Source organism: Tinamus guttatus, unplaced genomic scaffold (assembly GCF_059628265.1).
Source record: "Tinamus guttatus ecotype Peru unplaced genomic scaffold, ASM5962826v1 Tinamus_guttatus_pri_ptg000010l, whole genome shotgun sequence".
Classification (NCBI taxonomy): Eukaryota; Metazoa; Chordata; class Aves; order Tinamiformes; family Tinamidae; genus Tinamus; species Tinamus guttatus.
The window spans coordinates 4,726,215-4,742,388 of record NW_028288544.1 but is presented as its reverse complement, the minus strand read 5'-3'; the positions used below and the strand labels follow the sequence as shown (position 1 = coordinate 4,742,388).

The 16,174-nt window shown below is 44.9% G+C and overlaps 1 protein-coding gene across 1 annotated transcript in view; it reads left to right on the top strand.

The window, feature by feature from the left end:
* The window catches only part of CEP85L (centrosomal protein 85L), an 89,181-nt gene that overhangs the window by 49,551 nt on the left and 23,456 nt on the right, over positions 1 to 16,174 (top strand). The window contains exon 4 of the mRNA XM_088522254.1: positions 15,002 to 15,123. Within this exon, the coding sequence (XP_088378380.1) occupies positions 15,002 to 15,123 (122 nt within the window). The remainder of the gene's footprint in view (positions 1 to 15,001; positions 15,124 to 16,174) is intronic.

The window sequence follows — 16,174 nt, the reverse complement described above, 5'->3', positions numbered from 1 at the left end:
CGCAGAGCACACTGAGCACACAGCCTTAAATAACTAACTGCGCGATCGCATTTACATGAGCAGTGAATAGGAATTTAACCTGCCGTGATGGTGCACGTGCTCTGATAAAAAGCTGCTTGAATGACTTTAGTTTCTGTGCAGGTGCTTGCTGTTTATATGTGTATACAGACTGTTTAAAAAACAAACAAAAAGTATATATGCCGCGTATGTGTTAGGACAGATTCTCAACCTGAAGAAATAAATCCAAACTGTTCTCTGCACTCAAAATCATATTTAAAATAACTTTAGCTTGAACAAATGACACTTTTCTGTGACAACTTTCCTCCCCATTTCAGCAGGCATCAGTCTGAGGGCACCGAGAAGTTTCAGGTCCTACTTGTTCCTACTGGCAGCAGCTCCCGGGGAATCTCCTAAGGGGTCATTTGGCTTATGAGAAGCAAGACATCCAGGCAGCTCTGCTAGGTGCCTAGTCCAAGCTGGCGTGAGGATGCTGAGCACAAAACCAGATACCTGGGGACGATTTTTGCCTGCTGCCTTTGCCAGTCAGTAACAGCAATTGGGTGTGCCTGTTCAATATGGGGAAAATATGCCTCAAAAATGACATGAAGCCTGTCTCTCCTGATGCCAGGACTTTAAATATATGTAAATCAAGGGGTGTAGGCATTAAGAATGGAGGAGAAATAGTTTTAAGGAGAGCAAGTACAAAGTGTTTGCTCTGAGCTTGTGATTCAAACCACGTTTCTTTCCTTAACCTGCAAAGCAATTCATTAAACTCTGCACCTACATATTGCAGAATTATATTCCTTTAAAAATAGTAGTATATATAAATACTAAAATATTCCTTATATGGCATATATCACTATTTGATCTCTGTTTTCTTCAGTCTGCACTCATCTTAAAACTAGGGCTGAGTTTTATTGCACAGTGTTTAGCCATTTCCCAGGGACTGCATGGGTTACTTCCTGCATTAAAGTTCGGTTCGTGATGCTACAAATATTTCCTAGTTGTTTTTTATCTGTTATTAGAAATGTTCTAGGACAAACATAACATTTTTTTTTTCTCCTGCTGGTCATTTTAACCTTTAAAGGATTTCATAGGAAAAATACTGCGTTGAAGTCTGTAGTTCAAAATGAACATGGTAGAGCAGTAGTAAAACTTTAATTCTAAAGCTTTTTTTTTTTTCTTAAATCAAGAATACTTTTCTCATCATGCAGCAAACCCCAAAGTTTTGCTCTCTCAATGTGTTAAATAAGCAAAGAGCTTTTCTGGGTTAAATTGAAAAAGCTTTCCTTGGCTTGGGCTGTGCACAGCCAACTTGGGGGAAACACAAGTGTCCCTAGAAAACTCCAGGTGACTTATTCTCATTGAGTTTTGTATATTATAAGAGGAAAAAAACGGGACTACAGCAAGGAGGAGGGAGTCGGGTGTGAGGGGAGAGCGGGCGCAGGCGCCCGGCCGTGGCGCGGGGATGGCGACGCGGGCGGCAGCGCGAGGAGCGGCTCTTACCTGCGCGCGGGGCTCCGGGCGCCGCGTCCGGCTCCGCGCGTCCCTCGCCGCGAGTGGCGGCGCCTCCGCGGGCAGGGCGGGAGCAGCGCCCGTCGCCCTCTGCGCCGGCCCCGCGGCCCTTGGCACCGCTCCGGCCGCCGCGCAGCCCGCACGCCCAGCGGGCGCCGCCGCCGTGGGGTGGGCTGGCGTGGGTTGTTTTATTTCCTTTTGTGAAGGAAACTCTCTGCCGGAGAGCGTAGCTGCAGAGTCGCTGAATGAGGGAGGAGTTTAAACAAAAAAAAAATCAGGATGAAGTGGTATGATGTGGTGGAGGGGTGAAAGGAGCTGGGCGCCTGTTCTTTTTTTTTTGTTTTTTTTTGTTTGTTTAAACAAAAACTGAATTTGGGCAGCGTTTCCGCATAACAGAAGTCTAAAACCCCGCTATGGGTGTTTTTTTCATCCTGCAGCGCTGCTCTCTCGTGCAGGGCCGTTAACGCGCAGTGGCCGCGCTGTGTCGTGTCGGGGGTGCTGGGGGCGGCTGGCGTTTCCTCGGCACTGCCGCTGTCCCGAAGTCGCCCTTCCTCTCACCAGCAAGTCGCTCTTCAGAGTTTCACAGCTCCTGCCCCCTTTCAGGTTCCCACCCGTCTTCTCCTGTGTGAAATGCAGCAGTTTTTTGTTCTCCCCAGCCGCCCTGTTTTTGCTGCTGGGAGCAGTCCTGAGGAGTGTTTTTTGAGAAGGGGCCGCCGCTTCGCAGGTGCCCCCGGTCGCCCGCCTGTGCGGCAGGAGGCTCCATGTGTTTGGGAAGAGGCGGCTTTGCTGGACGTGGCAAGAACTAAACCCAAAGGATCGCGCGGGCATCCAGCACCAGGCTTGCTCTGTGGGTGCTCCTGGCAGCAAGGGGGGGTTCCTGGCTTGGAAATCACAGCCGAAACGGCCCGCCTGACGCGAAACGCCAGCGGATCTGGTTTTGACAGTAACTGCGTAGTGTAGGCTGCTGGTTGCACTCCTCTTCCCTTTACCTAAAATGCAACACGAAATCCGCGCAGCGAGTGTTTTACTTTGAAATCCCTTCCGTAGTTTCTGTTGTTAGAGCCCAACACCCACCGGTGTGGTTGCTGCAATGGATGTTCGGCCTCTTACCAAGAGTCCTCACGTCACTGAGTCTCTTTTCTCAAAATCCTCCCCTTTTTCGTTTTAACAGTGAGTTGGACTTAATCGTCATTCTAGAACTTTTTAAAATTAGATGCCTTAAAATCCTTGTCTTGAGGGTAAGGTGTAGATAAATATGTAACCACAGTCAGTTTAGTCTTCTTTTAAGTGATACTTAAGTGTGCAAGGTAATGCATAATCAAAATGGTATATCATCCAAAATAGTAAATGTCTTTTGTATGTTTTTAACTTAGATAAGAAGTTTTAGATCCAGTGAGGCTGTAAATGTTCTTTAACTGAATAAAATGTCCAAATCCGAGCTGCAAGAATGTTGTAGCTTTTGTGCTGATTTTTGTTTTTCCGGTGAGCTTGTAGGGGCACCTTCCTCGAACACTTTTCTGACTCAGTTTAATATCATTCTCTACAGTGTAGCTTGGGTTTTGGTGAGGTCCTGAGGCACTTGCCAAAGTGCTGCCTGGTTGCGCGTCAACGTGACGAGCACAACGGGTGAATCTGGGCACCTTGTCGTGCCCTGGTCGGCTCCCCAGGGGCCCGACGCCCGCGGCCATCCGAAAGGAGAGGCTTTGAGAGAGGAATCTGTGTTGGAGGTTTTGGTCTGCTTTATTTTGTTCTGGGGAACAAAAATGTGCAGCTGTTGCTTGCTTGACCTTAAATGGAGATGATCTGGGCTTTCTCCAGTGGGATTAGAAATCTGCCACCAGGCATGTTTCTTCTCATTTATTTAGAGATCCGGTTGATGCTTGGGATGATGCCCAAGAAGAGGTGTGTTATTCTTCAGCATACCACGTCCTTTATTTAAGTAACAATAATAAGACTTTTATTCACATTAGAAATAACTTCCTGGGCACTCCTTGCCTGTTTTATTGAAATCCCAGCTGCAGTCATTGGCCCCCTGCATAACCTCTGTGAAGGTTTGAAGATGGCAGTAGAGTCATGGATCTTTGATGGAGATATAAAGATAAATAAAGATGAGCCCTACCTAAATCTAATTAGATTAAAAACGCAACAGTAAAGACATCTGGCAACAAAGCAGAGTGCTCAGGGCAGTGCAATGTTTCCTTGTACTGTTTAGTTTTCTCTCGGGTTTGCTTGGTTTGAACCAACTTGCTTGATTTGAAAGTAACTGCAAGTTAAAGAGGAGGGAGGAGCGGGTGCTCCCGCAGATATGTGCTCGTTTGTGCATGTAGATGGGACGTGATTTCAGATTTTGGCATTGGAGATCTCTCCTGCCTGCAGTGAGTGTTTTTCGGGAGTAGTTCCAAGAGGCTTCCTGCAATAGAGGTAGCTCAGTTACTTGTAACCATAGAGGTAGCAGCAAATGTAGTTTGGGAAATGCTATTTGCTAAGCTCTGGTAAAGGGAAAATATCCAGCTTATATTTGCATGATATGAATTATAATTCAGTGTAAATTTGCAGTGCAGGTATAATAGAATTTAAAAAGTGGAAAGGAGATGCCTCACTTCTAAAAATACAGACCAGGTAAGGAGACAGACTGATTCATTCAGAGATACTGTTGTTTTCACTCCTTTGAATTTTATTACTTGAATATCATAAACCTATGAGCCATATCATAAATCTATGGCAAAAAATGGCTGTTTTGCCAGCTGCCTCTTTCACTGCCTGTGGACTAACTGATTCTCCCTCAGTGCCAGCATCTTCCCTAGAGTCTAGTAGTTGCACATTTATGGACTTGAATGTATTTTCGGAGGTGCAGGCACCTTTTGAAACTGCTCATTTTCTTGCCTCTATAATCTGGTTTATGGTCTGTGTTCCTGTTATAGGAGACAGCTCTGCTGGGAGACCTAATCTTTGCTTGTCTTATCATCCTTTGGGACAGAAAATATTTGCTTTTACTAAGCATTAGAGAGCCATTAAAGGTTCTTTAGTCTTCACATCACGTTCTTAAGTATTAACAAGATGAACTAACTTTGTGGAGCTGCAGCTTGTGATGCTTACATTGGCCAAATGATTACAAATCCTCTACAAAGTAATTGAATAGAAAACTGCAACCCGTGCTGAAATACTTCTCATTTTGGGAATGCTAAAGGCTCTGGCAGGAAGTCTTGTCTGATTTGTTACTAACTAAAGGCTGTTTCAGAAAGGTCAGCTTGAATATTTTCACTTCAGTCAGTGTTACTGCCACGAGCTTTTAACCATTAAAGTAGATTACAGGGCCCAGAAGCTCCTGTTACCTGTTTGTTGTCTTCGAAACTTTGACGTACTGCTAGGAGAGAGGTAGGGAAATAAGAATTTTTTCCTGATTTCTGCTCTGAAAATCCCGGGGGTCCTCCCACCTTCACCTTCCCCTTCCATTCCCCCTGCGTACCAGGCCCATGTGTTTCACTTGGTTAGTACACAGCTAGCATAGACTTGACCCACATAGCTTTATTTATTTATCATTTTGCAGTGCGGTAATGCCCTTTCAAATATGTGGTTGCTTTTTAGATCAGTGAAGTTTGCTTTTTGCTAGCTTAATGAAGGTCGCATAATTAGTAATTTGAATAGCAGCAGGTTAGTGCTTCAAGCACAGTGGGATTCACTCTGGAAGGTTTTTCGTTTTAGAAGATGCTTGGGAGAACTGTATTTTGGTGTTTTTCGGTGCCCTAAATTGGTTAAACCAAACAATTGGCTTTAGCTGGGATGCCGAGATCCTTCCAGCTCAGAAACGGTGCCGAGTGCCCTGCTGATAAGGTGTTCCAGGAAGCGCAGAGATTAGTTGTGCTGCTTGACGTGCTGCGAGTGACGGCGAGCAGCGGGGCAGAGGCCCGCGGAGGAGAGAGCGAGCGAGCGCCGCGGCCCCGCTCCGCTCGCCAGGCACTGTGCCGTCCCGGGTGCCTCCGCCTGCGGGAGCCCGGGGTGGAGGAGAGGAAAACGCCTGGGGCCGACGGCTCCGCAGCTGCGGCCTCTCGCCGGCAGAAGGACATAGGCTGTGCCCGGGTGGTGAAGTCAGTAGCAGCGTTTAGAAGTTTCACGACTGTCCCGGTCGCTCTCGTGTCGCGCAGAGACCGGGGGCCTCGGCGGGGCTCGTCCTGCCTCCCCGGTGGCTTCATTCACGGGAGTGCGGAGAGCGCCGGGATCGGACGCTTGGACCTTGGCGCGAGGCAGGGCCCTCAGGGCAGCCCTTCGCCAGTCCTGCTCTGAGCTGCGCGCAGGGAAAACACAAAGCAGAAATAACTTTCTCCTCATTGATGCTACTGAATGGATTTTTTTTTCTTCTACATTCACTTTTTCTTCTGTCCGTTGCCCAAAACTTTTTTAGTGGTGTAGCTATACGTGAAAGACTAGCAAAATACCCCTCGTGATGAATGCCAGCTACTTATCACTTCCTATTTTATTATATGCAATTCTCTTAAATTTCATTAGAAATCAATGAAGTTTAAGTAGCAGAATGTCTTTTCCCTCTCCTGTCATGAAGTATTAGTTCATTCTTACAAATGCAATTTTATTTCTCTTATATAACCCCCAAAATAAGGAATGCCAAACTCTATTACTTGAGAATTCTGGGGATGAAAACCTCATTTTTCTTCATCCCACTACAGGATGTGCCAAAATAAAGATGTGGATCTACTCGTGTGGTTCAGACCACCTCTGAGTAATAAGAATAGATTTCACTGGCTTGAAAATACTTTCTGACTGTGTGTTTTGTTACGGGCAGCTGCTTCCTAATGGAAGGGCTGTCGTCACTTGCTGGAGCTTGGGAACTTTGTCCACCTCGGCCATAGCAGTCAGACTTATTCTTCCTTATTCCTGTGGCCCTTCTCTTACAGAAGGGCTATTTGTGTTCCTCTTACCATGGCCTCTGTTGGGAATGAATTCATCCCCATGTTTTGAAGTATAGCCCTTTATATCACTTGGTTATGCTAATATTTGGTATAAGAACTGTATTGACCTCTGCTGTGAAGCAGATATAAAACCAAGACAGTTCATTCTGGAATGTGAATGCTGTCATCTGGACTAGTCACCTCCTTTCAGCTTAAAATGAAATTGCCTAATTCATGTTGTGCTGGATTACTCTGTTTTATGAGAAAAAAAAAAGACTAAACATTGTACTCTTTTAGTTGGGTATTGTAATAAAAAGGAGTTTTTGAAACTCTTCAGGCTGCAGTAGCTGCTATGTAGATCAAAAAGTAGCCAGGTTAAGGACATAACATTTGTCTTGATTGGGTTGCTCTGTTAGTGACTGTTGGGGGTAGAGGATGAGCATGTTTGGTTGGAGAAGTGGAAAGAGGAGGAATGGTCCTTTTTACAAAGGGTTATTTTAGTCTTCAAACATGCAGCTAGGGTTACCTGGCTGAAAAGAACTGCTAGAATAGCGTGAGTTTTCGCAGCTTGTCTAACTGATAACTGTGATCATACATGTATCCGTCATCTGGGAATATGCACAGTTTATATTTTCATGTTGTAATGCTTGAATTTATTAAGCAGAGAAACAGCAGGGACTTGGTGAAGGCTGCAGAGGCAGAAGTGTGGAGAATCTCCAAGGCTCTGTGCGGAGACCTGAGCCCCCTGGTGCTCCTTGCTACGTGGGGGGGATCTGTAGATTTCCAGTCACGCAGAGCATCTCAGTAACACGGGTGCAGCATCATGACGGGAGAGCCGGCGCCTTGGAATTTGCTAATGGGTAGGGCGTAGCCTAATGAGAACAGCCACGGACGGGGGTTTGGAAAATTGTTAGCTATTTTTGAATCCCATCTGCATTACCAGACTGAGGATGTTTTCTTTGGGGACTGTAAGAAAGATACTTTAGGCTTGAATCCCAGAGATAATGGGCGAAGAGATGCAGTGTGGTTTTTCCCATGCTGTTGTTGAGGCAGCTTTTGGTTTTCTCCTTGCGTTCGATAGTATCGATGCAGTGTTAGGTAACAGGTTAGCGCTGGCTGGCTGCGGATGCCCCACGGGTGGAGAGGGGCCTGATGATGGTGCTGGGAGTCGTGTTCCCCCCATGTCGATGAGGCTACAGGCAGCATAACCCAACTGAAAACTGGATTCAGGCCTACTCCAGCAGATGCTGCCACTTCCACAATATACGCCTTGTCTCTAAGGCCTTTATGGATGGATGACCCCTCTTTTTAAATGTTGGGGAAATTTATTTCTTGGAGTATAACCTTTCCTTTGCACCCTTTCTGCATATATTAAGAAAGTCCTAGGACTTGCTTTATTTTTATTATTAATATTATTAATGTATTTATTTATTATCCCCTTGTCTTACCCTATCGTCTAGGGAAAGAAAACACCTTCACACACTGACACGGCCCAAACCTCTCGCTGCTGCTTTTGTTAGAGACAAGTGGGCCTCAAGTACCCCTCATAAACTCAAGTGGGAAAGGTTCACCAGCCGGATGCAAGCCAAACAGATTAAAAATCCATTGCTTATTCGACACACAAATTGTCTGACTACCGTCTGTGCTCGGGAGGTTCCTGGTTTTATGGTCAATTCTGAAGCTAAATTGGCTGCGTTTCCTGTGTTTGTCAACAGTGCTGAAGTTTCAGACCAGAATATTCAAATGTTTGTGCTAGAAAAACCTAATCCCCCCTGAAAACTGTACAGGAAATGAACAGGTACGTGATGTCATTGTATGATTCAAAAAAAGCCCCAAACGGACACAAAGGAGGCGGGAGTTTTTCCAAGGCCTGAATAGCCACCATCGGTGTGATGCTGTGAGACGTAAGTGGTGCTGCACAGACATCTCCTCATCTCCTCACAGCGCAGCCCGTGCCGCAGTCCCGTGTGGGTTCCCGACTGAAGCACAGGTAGCTCCTCAGCATACGGGTTCCTGCAGCGGGGCAGAAAACACAAGTGTGCCTCTGGTTTTCCCATCTGCTAACGTTTCCGAGGCACGCGTGAGCAGAAGTGAATGAGTCCTGTGTTCATCTTGCACGTGGTGCCTGAAATCTGTGGACCTTCTCATGTGGGTGTGTGGCTGCCTTTAGAGGGGATGTGTGTTTTGCACCCAGCCGTCAACAAGGAGGCTTCACCAAATGCCCCGAATGCCGCTGCTTGTAGAGCTTCCTTGTCGCCTTCTCCTCCTCCTGTTCCCCATCTGCCTTTGTTCACAGTAATGGAAACTGGAGAACTGCTAAAGTTTTTTTCTTCTTCCCTCCTTACTTGGTTTAGTAGCCCAAAAGGGAGTGGGGAACATAGTCATTCCTTCCCCTTGTGCTGTCAGTGCAACATGTGGGGAAGTCGCACCTGCAAAGCTGGAAGTGCACAGGGGGACATGATTTCCTGCACTCCATTCCTCCTGCACGCACTGAGACCAGCTCCGTGTTGCCATTTTTCAGTAACGCTTTCTCGCTTTTGTGCGTTTGTGAGGACGCTTGGTACTGCTTTCAAATGAATATTTTGAATAGCTGTAGCTTTTTTTTGTGCTTTTTTATTGCTTGTTTTTAAACTCTCTTAAATCCAGTGAATGTTACAGTCATGCTTCATTGGTCTTTAGTGTTATGAGAAGCTGAAACAAGCAGAATGTGGGGAAAAGGCCCTGTTTTCACAGAATCTGTTAAGAGAATCTAATATTCTGAGTTTATTAGGTTTTAAAAAGAATTCCAATGATTGCACAGCAAGAATGTATATTTTTTTCCTTCTAGTCTTCCACCCAAGATGCCCAGTCTTCTCATCATCCTCTTGCTACAGAAGGGTCCCGTTTTTGTCTCTCCAAGCCTGTTGTGCCGGCTCTGCGCCTCCCCGCAGAGTCTGAGGCAGCCTGGCAAAAACGGGACCCTCTCTGCTGCTTTCTAGGTCACTCTCTGCATCCTCCCTCCTCTGCCAGGAGCAAGAATAAGTAAATAGCAAGTGAGCAATCAAGGGCACAGGCCCTCACCAAGCTGGCATCTGTGAGTACCAGCCAAGTGTATTTAACATGAAGGTGTGAGGTTTGGGGCTTTTTTCTTTCCTAAGGATCGGGTCTTGGTTAAGAATGCCTGAGCACAGGTAATGGTGATATTTTGCATTCGGAGGATGCTTTCGACTGTTTTGTTGGATGCTACTAGCATAGTATTCATGACCGAATTGTTGCTTATCTTACCCTTCCAGGTAGTCCTCTTTCTAGTAATCTATTTCTGAAGTATTTGTATAATGTCTAAAACCTTTTAATGAATAATAATGTCCTACATTTTTGCAGCCCTTAAGACACTCTTCCTTTTGTAGGCTTTGAATAACTACAGTCCCTTTTTGCCGTCCTGCTTTCCAGCTTAAAATAGGGACTTGACAAAGTTCAAGTTAACTTCATTGTGTTGTTTCACTGAAAGCTTCAAGAAAAAAAATGTAAAATATATTTATATAAATATATATAGGTGTTCTCTTTGTGGAAGCTCCCTTTCATCTCCTGAATTTTCTTCGTTAAGAGCATTTGAATTTAAGTGTAATGGGAAGATAACATGAACCTTAATAAAACAAGTGTTTCTATACTTAGGAAAGACCCAATTGTTATCAGTGGAAAGTTCCAGGCACTGTTGCTTTTAACGTCATGCTACGTGGCACCTACAAGTGTTCTGTGTTCGTAACATTTGCCAGAATACGAAGGGAAAGGTTTTCTGACAGAAATAACCAGGGTGTTGTGCGTGGTCTGTGTTGCGGCAGCGTGAAGGCCGGCGGGGATGGCTGTGGCGGGAGGTGGCGCAGAGGGGACAGTGCCCGGCCCGGCGCGAGGGCCCTCGCGGGCGGTGGGGCCTGCGCGGCGCCTCCGGCAGCAGCAGCAGCCTCTGCAGGAAGCCTGCAGAGCTCTGTCCTGAGGTAAAATGTTGTCCTTATATACGTATACCTATTTCCTGAGGTAATACATTGTCATCAGCAGGATGAAACCTTGCTGTGTAGTGGCCTAAACCTACCTGGGGCAAGAGCTGTCATCTTTGACGAGAGTTTAGCGCCGCGGTGCTACATATGTCACCATAATTCAGGTAACCAGCCACAGAGAGTTAGAAACATCCTGCCCTCTCTGATTTATTTCTTTTCTTTCTTCTATTAATCCGCCTTTGTATGAAAGTTCCTTTCACAGACCTAGCGTGTGTATCTAAACACCAGATCTCGGCTCATATCTTGACAGCATCACAGCAATTGCGTAGGAACAGTTTATCAAAAGGTGATCATGCATTAAGTCCCCAAACTGATATTTTTGAAGGCTTTGGCACTGCCTGGAGCCATGACTGTTCACCTTGTGGCGAGAGGCTCCTTCTGATGCGGCAGAAATCTGCGCCCCTGCAGAAGGAGCCACGCACTGCACGGCTCCACGCGGCATCATGGCCTGGCCCTGGGCTTCAGCTGGTCCGGAACCCTGCAAATTTAGCTGTGTAAATCCCTGCCATGTTTGAGGGACTGTGGAGCTGCTACCACAGCTGTGAACCATGCTCTTCATAGCAAAATTCTACATTTTTCTTCCTCTGTGGTGATCAGCATGCTTGACCTTCACATTTGTTTTCCCCCACTGTGTTAGTATCCTGGTAACTGTTTAGTTGCTCTGCTTTGCGCTTAATTCCTTTGTAAGCTGCATGGAAAAGGACCGTGTCTTCTTCTCCGGACTGCACTGAGCAGATCTGGCCTTGGTGAAGTCCACAAACCTCCGCTTCAGAATAAGCAGCTCTGGGAAGAAGGCAGTGAGCACCAGCAGCTCCCAGGGCAGGCGAGTTCCTTCGTGGCTGACATGGGCTGAGTGCGCGAGGCTGCTACCAAGTGTGCGATGTCTGGTGAGCTGTGCAGATGCCCTTTGGGGCAGAGGCTTCAACAAACGTGCTTGGAAGAAGCTTTTGACTAAACTAGAGGATGTGTTGCTTTTGGGAAGCGTTTTTATGTCGCTTTTCTGAGTTCTGAGACTCCTAAGTATTACCAAGACTGCATTAAACTTCTGCAAATTGGGGTAGCAGTTAGTGCAGCGTGGCCCTTTATTCCATCAAAGTCCTTTTTATAGCACACGTGCAATTCAACTGTAGCTATATATTTTAAGATTTATTCTTAATGTGTTTATGAACTCATTTTCTAGCCTTCAGACAAGTCTAATGTGACTCCTCTCCATATAGGTTAGTAATTCTGCCCTTGATCAAGTTTACTTAATCTCGACATAATATAATCCCAACACTGATAAAGAAGTACTGATATGCCATCAAACCACGTACTAATAAGAACTGTCCTTTATTTCCTAATCGTTTCCCAATCTCCTGAGTTTTTATGAGTTTTATGAGTTTTTATTTTTAGTTTATGAGTTTTCTTTAGTTCTTCTCCTTCCCCTGATATTGTTATCCCAAGTAGTCATATCTCAAATATCACTTCATCAAATTTGGTTGTCTATGTACTTTCAACCTAAGAAATAGAAAGTCTTTGGTGGCAGATTTCATCTCTCTTCAGCCTTTATTCATAGTATTTAGCTCTTCAAACACTTCTTCATAAATTGGCCTTCCTAAGCTTCTTAATCATTACACTTGCACTTGTTTGGACATATTCTACTATTTTCAGTGGTTTTCTGGTAACACAGTGCTCAGAGCTGAACATGATACTCCAGAGCTGATACAGAGCTGATACTCCAGAGGAGCAGTAAGTCGGTGGTGGTAAAATCTGCATTTAACACCAGAATTGCAGACCAGTTATGCTGGGAAGGAACTTCTGGAGATCAGCTGCTCTGCAGTCACACATGGAGCACGAGTCAGAATTTCACCGATTGGTCACTGTTTGGTACCCATCTGTGAATATAATGTAGTGCTTCCTTGTGACTGTTCTTTCTTCAAGGCACGGCACCCTTCTGTAGAAGTGATTCCTTGCTTTGCTTTGAAGATGATTCCCAGGTAAGCCTGGAAATTTGCAGGAGGAGAACGCTCCCTGCATCGTGTCTCGCGATTGCTCAGGTGACATCAAGCACTTGCTCAAAAGGGATCATTTGCTTGGCATAACTTCTTTCAGCTAGCTGCTGGTATTGAGCTGTGGGAACTTAGCCATTGAAGGATAGACAGTGCCAGAGTATTTAGAATACATATTTGAAAATTGCTGTATTTTTGACATTGGCCATCTTTTTGGGGGGGCTTCACATTTACTGTGTGCTACAGCCTGTTATGTGAAACATTCTGCTACTCTGTGCTGAGGCTCTGAAGAGTTTAAGGCATAAACCATGAACGTTTTTGGAGAAGATAACTAAAATTAGCATAATTAAAATCCCGACCATTATTGGCCCAAATTATGCAAATGTTGTTGTCTCTAGTCCAGAAAAAATGATTTTCCCACTGCTAAGAAACGTGATGGAATCCCTCAGCAATGTGTGTTCCAGCAATAAATACTTGCATATAGGCTAGTACAGCAAAGAACAGTTTTTTTCCAACAGCGGGCTGTGTCTCAGCAGTGGCTTGAAGGCCTGCCAGGTCCTGAAAGTCAAGGCCAAGCCCTTGTCAAAAGAAAACAAGCCAGCGAGGACCTTTGGGCGCCAGGGTGCAGAGGATGGTGTTTTTACAGAACAGATGTTCTCGGTCCAAGCTCGATACGGCTGCAGGAGGTGCCAGGTGACAAAAATAGTTGTGTTTGCTAGGGCAGCCAGAAAGGCCTGCCGCGTGTTGCAGGCAGCGCTGCTCAGCTTGTGGAGGGCTCGAGCGCTTGGAGCTGTGGACGGCTCTCTGTACTCGAGTCCTAAAAGTGTCTCTTGCTCTCACTCTTTGGCTGGGTGTACCGAGGAGCCCAAGTTCCCCCATGTAAGTGGGATAACACCTGTGTGTTACCAGGCAATTCAAAGCATCTCCGAAGCAGTTGGGAGTAGTCAACACATTCACCAGCGAGTGAAGTGTCTTGTTATTCTGGGCAGTGCTGAAAAGTATTTTTAGCTGTTTTTATTATTGCTGAAACATGATATCAGAAACTTTTTTTTTGTCTGTTTGCAGTGATAAATTGAAGCACACAGGGGAAGCTAACAGGGGAAATACAAAATTATGCTCTGTGTGTTGTGTTATATGTGTATATACAACACGTATATACTCTGTAAGGTTGGATATATTGCAAAGTCAAAAACATTTGGGTCAACCAGCTAAGCAGACCTTACATACTATAGATATTCTTTTAAACCCGTTAACATTGGATTGGCAAAATTCTTAACTTTGCAAGACATCTTGCTTTTTATCAGTCTTAATCACCTGCTGTGTTCGTGGCTCAGGAGCTTTTGTCCCTTGTCTTTGTCTCCCTCCTCTGAGACCTGAGTATGAATTGGAAAAACCCTATCTCAATAACCAACTTGAAAAAGAAGCGAGACTTTCGGACTGTAGGACGGTATTCCTGTTCTTCCTTGTATAAAACTTGAAAAATCTAGGCACCTGATCGTTCTGGGGGCTTGCTGATGTGATTTTAGCTGAACAGAAAGGTTTTCTGACTTGCTCATTTTCCATTTGGTGTCTTAACGAAACATCATACTCTTTACATGTAAAACAAAGACAATTTGTGAATGCTCTCCATCTTGTACAACAGAAACCTTTAGAAATTAAAAAAAAAAAAAAAGGGGGGGGTGGGGGAGGGCAGGGGGCTGAAGATGCCAATGGCTACTTCATTAGACCAGCGCACACGCGGAGTCGACCTTCCTGGAGCTTTGGTAGAAGTTAGTGAAAAGAGAATGATAGAAAAATGAGACCAGAAAGGCCTTCAGGTGGGCAGGAATGTGGTCTACCTTTATATGCGTTATTCCAAACAGCTGTTCAGCCTGCTCTGAAAACCCACTGGGAAGAGACCCAACAGCCTTCCTGGCAATCCTGCTTTAGTCTTTCACAGTCTCTACAGTTAGGGGGTTTTGTTACTATACAAATGTATCTTTTATTGAAGTAGTGTTCTATAGTGAAACTGGCTGTTCCAGCTCTCTTTTTTTCACATGCAAAATAGAACTTCTTGGTACTTTTTGCAGGCCATATTCCTGACTAAACATCCCGGTTTGTTGCTTACTTTCCATCTAAAGCATGCTTTTGCTGGATCATGCTCAATTTGAGTGTAACCTTAGATCAGTTCGCAGTGGGATGCAACCTGGGTTATGTGAAGATGAATAGAAATCTTCTTGAGAAGAACTAAAAAAAAAAAAAATTGCAGAGGGCCTGATCAGTTAGTGATGTTTGCCTTAGTTAAGAATTTGAATCCTGGATGAGCTTTTCATCTCAAACGACTTTCAGAGCTATGAAATCATTTCTAGAAAAATGATAAAATATTTTTTTAAAGACCTGAGGCTGAACTAGAGTTTGCTTAAGTACATTTTGTTTCTTCAAATAAGCTTGTTTTAAATAAAGCAAAACTGGTAAGTTGCTGCGTTTCTGACACAACGAACTACTTTGTGAATTCCAATTCCATAATATCTAGAGCACTGTTAACCATTACTGTTTCGGAAATGAATTGTACAATTATTTGCTGCAGGTGCTGACTGGAACATCTCGTCAGAGCTACCCAGCTACCAGCTACCAGGACTTCAGCAACTGGGAATCTCTAATGAAAATAAAAGAAGGGCTGCTAAGGCAAAAGGAGATTGTCATCGACCGGTGAGTAACCTGCTCTGGCTGCGCTGACTAGGCCTAAAAGCTGTGATATTAAAATGACTTTTAGGAGAACTGTTTATTCAGGAAGATGGTGAGGTTCCCAGCCAGCAAATATTTATGCACCAATATGTGGGACTTAGTCCTTGCAAGGCGGTAAGACTGGCTCAAAGTCTTCTACAAAGTTGATATTTGCTTAGGGCTTCAGTGCCTTGGCAATGGCAAAAGGAGGGCGCCCCCAGTGCCCGGAGTGCTGGCAGCCTGCCCAGTGCAGCTTCTGGAAAGCCTGGGGTTTGTGAGGGACGTCTTCCTGCTCATCACCGCTCTTTGGAAGTGACCAGCCCGGTGAGCCTCGGAAAATTGCATTGTACCCATTTTCATTTCCCTGCCAAGGAAAGAAACGGGATGTACTTGAGACCAGTTGATAAAACTTGGAAAACATTGCCTTTGCAGAAGCATGCAAGCAGTAAAGTCTTACTCAAATGCTCATACAAGCTATTCAGTTGTAAATCCACTTGCAATTTCTATCAGTCTTAAAGAGGCCGTGTCAGTAACTCACAGTTGAAAGTTTCTGGTACCTTTGAGTATTTTCTGGAGTTCTTAATATTTAGATGAAATGAAACCTTGATGGGGGAAATATGTGTGGCTTTTGCGTTGTTTTTTGTTTTGTTTTTAATAAAGAACTTACACTAATGTTGTCATTGGGAGCCATGTCATTGGCACATTTAAGAGGACATTAGGATATTTAAGAAGGATGTTTTTATAATGGACATGATTATAGTTTGGCTTAGGCGATGTTTTAGTAATAAGCTCTTGACTCATGGCTAGAAGAGAAGTGGCTGCTCTCCTCCTGAAATAGGTGTGCCCTCTTACTGATGCTTTACTCCACTGCATTAGGAGCACTGTGAAAAGCAGCTGTGTTAGTCACAGGAATGACGGGCGTCTCTTGTGAAGGTTTTTACAGTCCTGTCTAATAGGTCCTCTTTTTAATGGGTGGAAGTAGGTAACTTGGGTATCATTTTCTTTGGAATCAGGATCAGGGATCAGGAGGATTATG